At 39.8% G+C, this 7,336-nt stretch overlaps 1 protein-coding gene across 1 annotated transcript in view; it reads left to right on the top strand.

Annotated features, from left to right (window-relative positions):
* Positions 1-3,898: 3,898 nt before the first annotated feature.
* LOC106534269 (mixed lineage kinase domain like pseudokinase) overlaps positions 3,899-7,336 on the top strand; it is a 27,300-nt gene continuing 23,862 nt past the window's right edge. The window contains exons 1-2 of the mRNA XM_014030848.1: positions 3,899-4,440; positions 4,656-4,742. Coding sequence (XP_013886302.1) covers positions 3,993-4,440; positions 4,656-4,742 — 535 coding nt within the window. The 5' untranslated portion in view covers positions 3,899-3,992. The remainder of the gene's footprint in view (positions 4,441-4,655; positions 4,743-7,336) is intronic.

The following is a 7,336-nucleotide window of genomic DNA, read 5'->3' as shown; positions in this document are numbered from 1 at the left end:
GTGTGTGTGTGTGTGTGTGTGTGTGTGTGTGTGTGTTTAAAAAATGTCAGGGTCTGGAGGTGAATGAATTCAGGAGCAGATAGGCACAAAGTGCTCAAAAATAATAATTAAAAAAGGTATTTAACAAAAACAAAAAGCTGACATGGCAGCAAAACTTACACAAAACGCAGGGAGACACAGAGAACAAATAGGACCGAGACTGATGAGCAGAGCCATGCAGTGAACCAGCAGAGAAGTGGTGACAAAAACTGGTTTAAATACAAACTGAGGGAGAAGGAAGATGAGCAACAGACTGAGATGATCTGACTGAGGAAACCACAAGATAAGAAAAGATAAGATAAAACCTTTTTGATCCGAAAGTGGGGAAATTTGCACATTACTGCAGCTCAATACAGGAGAGGGTGAGATAGAATAAAGAAAGATAAATAAAAGAAAAACAAAAAAACACTATAAATGAGATTTTTGTTATCTCATAAAAGATTTTTTTCTTCTATTAAGTTGTACAGATTATAGCTCACATTACATTCCATGAATAATGTCCAAGAACACAAGAGGGAGACAGAGCACAAGAAACAAAGGATCCAAGATAACCAAAAATAACAAAGAACCATGGAAGATAACTCAAACTGTCCAGACCCTTACAAATGTATGCAAGTTGAAATTAATTATTTTTGTTTATTTTATTTAAGAGGGAGCATATCACACCTATTCTGGCTTCCATCCACTGCATTTTAGAGTTCGTTTTAAGGTTCTTTTATTTGTTTTTAAATCTTTGCATGGCCTTGCCCCATCTGACCTCTCCAAGCTTCTCCACCCCTATGCCCCTGCACGGTATCTCCGGTCAGTCGATCAGTTGCTCCTTAAAATACCCAGGACAAAGTGAACCCTCAGAGGGGATCGAGCATTTTCAGTTGCTGCTCCGAAGCTCTGGAATGAGCTACCCCTACACGTCAGGCAGGCCTCCACATTGCCTGTTTTTAAAACTAATCTTAAAACTTATTTTATTCACTGGCTTTTAACAAAGTTTGAGATCTTGGTCTGTTTTAGCTGTTTTTTGCTTGTTTTTAGTGTTTGAGTGTTTTTACTGTTGATCTGTTTTATTGTTTTCGGCCTATCATGTACAGCATTTTGTGTCAGTGGCCGCTGTTTTAAAGTGCTTTATAAATAAAGATGATTTTATTTTGATTTGATTTATTTAATTTAAAATGCTGCGATAGTTTACACACCCTTGTTAAATTCCAGGTTTATGTGAAGTAAAAAAACAAGGCCAAGGTAAAGAATTTTTAGAATTTTTAATACCTGTAATGTGAGCTATAATCTGTACAACTCAATTAAAAAAAATCTTTTACGTGATAAAAATCGCAATCTTATAATACCACCACTGGGGATATGTGTGTTCAGAATTAACTAATCAGATTCAATATCATGTTAAATCGGAGTCAGTACATACCTGCCATCATTTAAAGTGCCACTGATTAACCCCAAAGAAAGTTCAGCTGCTCTTGTAGGCTTTTCTTGACATTTTCTTATAGTACTTACAGCCATGGTCCATAGAGAGCTTCCAAAGCATCGGAGATCTCATTGTTAAAATATGGCCTATGTTTGATTTGATCCAGTCAGAGGGGCTGTAGGTCTACGAGGAAGGAGGAAGGAGAACCACCTTGTTCCAAAATACATGTGTTTTTAAACTCTTTGGGCCTCATGCAAGAATTGTTCATACGAACAGACTTGTTCTTACGTTGTGCATATGAGTGATTTAAGAGAAATGTCAGCAGTGCAGATAACAGGGCAGAGTAAAACAGGACAGGGAAAAGTGGAGAACTTATTTCTAGCGGCAGAACCGTTGGAGAACTGGTTGGAAGGTGGTTATTGAATTTAATTTATTGATATTTTTGTCATCTGTGGGTCGTATAGTCACTAACAGAAGCAACCCACAGGAAACACAGCATTAACAGCAGTCATCATTTCATTCCTCGGCTTTAGCAGGTCCTTTAATTTCACAGCTGACGCTGCTAAAATTGACAGATTTTCTTTTGTGGATCTCTGAGAGCAGGACTTTAATGTCCAAACTCGTGAAGTTCTTTTTACTTTTCGCTGTCATTTTCATGAATGGACACTAGTGGGGCAGGAAGCGCAGCCTTATGGTATCATTGGGGTGGTAATTATGCTAATTTCCTCTTCTCCTGCACGAGCACCTGAATATGTGGCATTCAACAGGTTACACTGCTCACTTTTCCTGAAGATAGAAGAGTTTGTTGAATCTGACGTGTTCGTATGAACCCTTCATACAAACAAAAGTAATAAAAATTTAGGATAAAAACAGGAAAATGCTGTTTTTGGGCATGAGGCCCATTGTATAATGTTTAAGTTCTTACTCAGTAAGTACTCAGTATCGGTGTGTACCCAAACTGAAGTACTTGTACTTGTGCTCAGTTTGAGAAAAACTGGTATTAAGACTCAACTACCAAGATATTTCAGATTAGATGAAAATCATAAACAAGCGTTTTTATGAGCAATTAGGAGTTCTAAATATATATTATTTAAAATTAACAATAAAACTTATCTACTAGTCCCACTGCATAAGGACAACTTGTCTAGAACTAATGTCCTCATCGTCAGGATGCAGGGTTTCAGGAGAAGTCAAGTTTCAGTAAGTTGAGTGGGAATAATCAGTGTAACTCTTGCTGGATTTGTCAAATGACTTAAACGAGAACGTAAAACTCCGGAAATTCTGTTTTCGGCTTTTAGTTTTTGGTGCCACCGCATGATTTTCAGTGGCCCTCAAATAACATATCTGAGGGTTGGATTGTAGATCAGGGTTTCAGAGTAAAGGGAATACAGGTGGAGTCATAATTTTCAGATTTACTTTAGATATTTTGAAGTTTGTGGTTGGAACGTGACAAAATGTGGAAAAGTTCAGGTGGTATGATAACTGTTGTGGAAATATTCCACCAGGCAGAGATACGGGAAATAAACAAAGTGAAACTGTGTGGTCTCGGTCTCAGATCATTTAATAGAAAGATGCATATGCAAGGAATGAGCAGAACTGAGCAGACGTGATCAAAGCGTCTGCCAAGCTCACGCTGACCCGGAAACAGGAAACAGACAATACAGTATATAAACATCCTGCTAACAGAATAAGAGCGTCGGAGATATTCATGAACCAATGATACAGTTAACAAGTAAAATAGGCCATGAGATGAGGACAAGGTTGCAGACATACAGCATGTTAGGAGAACAGATTACTACACTGTTAACACTGTTACACTGGACTTGCTGCATAGAGAATCGTTTCTTGCAGGAGGCGTGGCCTCTGCTGAAGCATGTGTGTGTTGTCGGTGTGAAGGAGGCTAAGCTAAGAAGCTAACCGGAAATCTCGTGTGCTGTAAACAACCCTACTGAGAGGAGAAAAGTACCGAGCCGAATGAGACGACTTTAAATGAGAGCTGCTGGTTTGTCAGACAAATTTATTTTAATTTGGAAGCCTTATCAACACAGACTGGCTTCATTCTCTTCCTCCACTGCCGTATGCTAAAATAACAAGCAGACACTGTGCAGAACATCGACGTCATTCAAAAACTCCTCCTTCTGTTTGCTGATTGGACCAGGTAAAATAAACTACAAGCAGACACTGCGCAGAAAATTGACGTTCTGTTCTCTGATTGGCCCAGGTAAAATAAACTACAAGCAGACACTGCGCAGAAAATTGACGTTCTGTTCTCTGATTGGCCCGGCTAAAAGTCTGCCAGCGAAATCCTTCTCTATGGGAGAAATCCCAGACGGAGCAGTGAAGGGAAACTAGAATTGAGCGGAGCTGCTTTTTAAGGCAAGGGCCAGGCTGTTACACTGTGGTAGTTATCAGAGATACAGAACAGGACATGTCAAGGTAACTTAGCAGTCAGGGATGTTATATACATAACATTCTTCCACCACAATAACTTTAAAAGCACTGTAGAATGTAAACCTTACACTTTCTTCCTTTTCAGCCAGTTATGGAGATGGTAAAGGATATCCTGTCTATTGCCTATGAGATCTACTCACTAGTTGAGAATGTGAAGGCCAATAAGAAGCGCTGCCATCGGGTTTCTGAGCGGGTCAAAGCCCTAGAGGGGCTGGTGACATCCATCTCACAAAGAGAAGCAGTCCAGCCCTGTGGTGAGGTAGAGAAAGCCCTGACAGGACTTTCCATCACGCTCAAATCAGCTCAGAAGCTCATTAAGAAATACATAGCAGCAAACTTGGTGAAGCGTATCCTGAAGTCTGGCAGTCATGGAGACGAGTTCAACAGCGTGAACGACCGCCTGAACGACGCCTTTCAGAGTATGGCGTTAGCTCTACAGTTAGAGAACGGGAACGCAGTGTTTAAGGTGTTTGAGCAGAACTCCAGACTGAAAGAAGATGAGGTGGACAGGAAGGAGGATGACGCTGACCTGAAGAGAAGTGAGTTTAACTGATTATAGTTCTGCCTCGGTGCTGGATGTCACTTGTTTAAATGGGACTTTATATTAATTTACCAAAATATCTAAATATTTATTGTGGAAAGTTCATCATCTTCCTTTATTTTATTTAATTGTTTAAAGCAAGGGATAAATATTCCTTTTATCTCTTTTGTTTGCTTTATAATGATGTTTTGTCTGTTTTGTTTTGTTCTTCAGTGCTTTTAGAATATGCAGAATATGTGGAGGCAATGCAACGAGATCTTGAAGCTATCAAAACCAGTGTAAATAAAATTGTGGAAATGTGTAAGTATGCAACAATTTATATCTAGAAATTATGTTTTTGTGCTTTTTAAAATTCTTTATGAAGTACAAGGAAACACGGGTACACAAAGTTTGTTGTGATAGCAAACCCATTCTCTGTCCTGATGACATATTTGCACCCTTTTTATACAGTCATAAATTAAAATTCAAAAGCAAGAATTATAAGGCCAATACCAGATCTTTACACTGGCCTCAGTTCGGTTAAAGTTACTAACAGGGCAAACAGAAAAAGACTAAACTAATATGACTTGTTTGGAAGAAGGTCCAGCTGAAAGACTCTTCTCTGAAAACCACGTGGCACTACTTAGGGTCTTGTTATTCTTAAACAAGATGTAAGCCTTCAGATCTTGCTGTCATGTTTTAAAATGGTCTTTTTCTCCTGGATGATTCAATCAATGAGAAATCTCAGGTGAGAAGTCCTGGCAAAGTCCTCCCACTACAACACATTGTCATCAGAATCAACGCAGAGGCAGCACGTTTGGCAAAGTGGATGTTTATTTTCAGTTGATGATGAAAGAGGTAGTGGAGGGAAGATCTGGTGTTTCTCCTATGTGGAGCTGCCTAAATGCTTGCTGGCACAAAGAACCACCTATTTACCCAAAGCTCCTCTCTGGAACCCAGTCCCAAGCAGAGCACCCTCACACAGCTCTACCAGACTAGCAAAACACACCTTGAAAATGTGTCCATGATTTCATTGCAAAACATAGGATATAACATAAGGATCAATATTTATAGTTTCTTTGAAAAAAGTAGCTTTACATTGATGTGCATGTATGAGAGAATGACTGGGAGATATTCTATATTACCAAGCTGAAACGTCTTGTAAGAACCTCTGTACTCACTCTGGTTCTTCAGAAAATGTACTTACCAGGTCTGATGTGGGATCATTCGAGTGAGTAAAAAACACCTTGGCCACCTCTGTGCCACTCCTTACAAAAAAAAAAAAAAAAAAAAAGGCTAGCTCTCCCATTGCACATACCCTGGAGAGAACTAGTTCTGACTGGGACAATGAACAAGACTGGGTGGGGTATGGTAAAAATAGAAAACTACCCAATGAGACATGTGAATGGGCATTCTTATGGAGTTTAAATCAGGCTTTAGGTTTGTAAACTTTTATCTGAATGTACCATAAGACTTCTGGAACAAAATGAGACCAAAGTAGAGATGTTTGCACGTCAGCAAACACTGCATTTCAGCACTATCACTTCATACTAACTGTGAGCACGGTGGTAGACTGGAATGTAGATGGACCAGTAAATCCATAGCACTGTCCTTCAACTCAGCACTTACTTCATTACGACTGACCAAAGCAACGCCCTCATTACTGAGGATGAGGTCCCACTCTGTTGATCCATCTCCCACTCCATCACTCATGAACAATCTACATGGTTAATTAAAGTTTTATAAAACAAAGCATCCAGATACTAAAATTTAACTTCTTGGGGCTTTTATTTAGGCTTTTCTAAATGTTCTGAACACACCTGTATGTTCCACAGGAATGATGTCCCTTTCTCAACTCTCAGCAGTTAGACAAAGAATACTGAAAAATCCAGAGACTGATTTCAGTAAAAATGGAAACATTTAACAAGCTTCTGTTTGAATATCCTGAATTAATGTACAGTGGAGTCGGAGCTATGGTGGTTATCGCAGGTGGAACGTTGATATACAAGATTGCTACCAGGTCGATAATGTTTAGGTTCTGACCGAACACTTTGATTTAAAATTTCAGCTAAATTGACATGTGATAAGGTCTTGACCGAAAGAAAGAGATCTTGGATACAAGCGTCCAGAATGAGTTTTCTTTGCAGGGTGGCTGGGTTCAGGCTTTTTGCAATATCATCCAGAGCTCGGAGTAGAGCCGCTGCTCCTCCTCATCGAATGGAGTCAGTTGAGGTGGTTCATCTTATTAGGATGCCTCCCTTTAAAGTTGTTCTGGGTGCGTCCCACTGGTATCAGGACTCGCTGGAGGAGTTATGTATCCTGTCTGGCCTGGGAATGCCTCGAGGTACCCCAGGATAAGCTGGAAAGTGTCACTGTGGACTGGGAGGTCTGGGTTTCTCACCTGGACCTATTGTCTCGATGACTCAACTATGGATAATTTATTTATTTATTTACCATTATTTAACCAGGCAAGTCCCGTTGAAATCTCAGATCTCTTTTTCAAGGGAGGTATGTGCCTGAAGGCAAGCAAAACCGGAGTACCCAGAGAAAACCCACAAGGCACGAGGAGAACATGCAAACTCCACACAGAAAGACCCCAGGTCTGAACCAGGGATCGAACCCAGGACCTTCTTGCTGTGAGGCGTCGGTGCTAACCACTGAGACGTCGTGCTGTCGTGGATAAACAGCAAAAGATGGAGATGGAGACAAACTCACACTGACAATTAAACGGTTGTCTATTACTCATGACAATGTGCAATAAAAAAGTCTTGAAGTTCACTCTCATGAATCATCTAATGCACATGTGACACGTGTCAGATGACCCACACATGTGACACATAGTGTCTCGTGTGGCCTGTCGAAAAAATTAAAATTAAAAAAATTAAGTAATATATATATATACAGTATATACAGTA

The sequence above is a fragment of the Austrofundulus limnaeus genome, unplaced genomic scaffold (assembly GCF_001266775.1).
Source record: "Austrofundulus limnaeus strain Quisiro unplaced genomic scaffold, Austrofundulus_limnaeus-1.0 Scaffold1128, whole genome shotgun sequence".
NCBI classification, from domain to species: Eukaryota; Metazoa; Chordata; class Actinopteri; order Cyprinodontiformes; family Rivulidae; genus Austrofundulus; species Austrofundulus limnaeus.
Note: the sequence above shows the minus strand (reverse complement) of the source record. Positions and strands in the feature narration are given on the sequence as shown.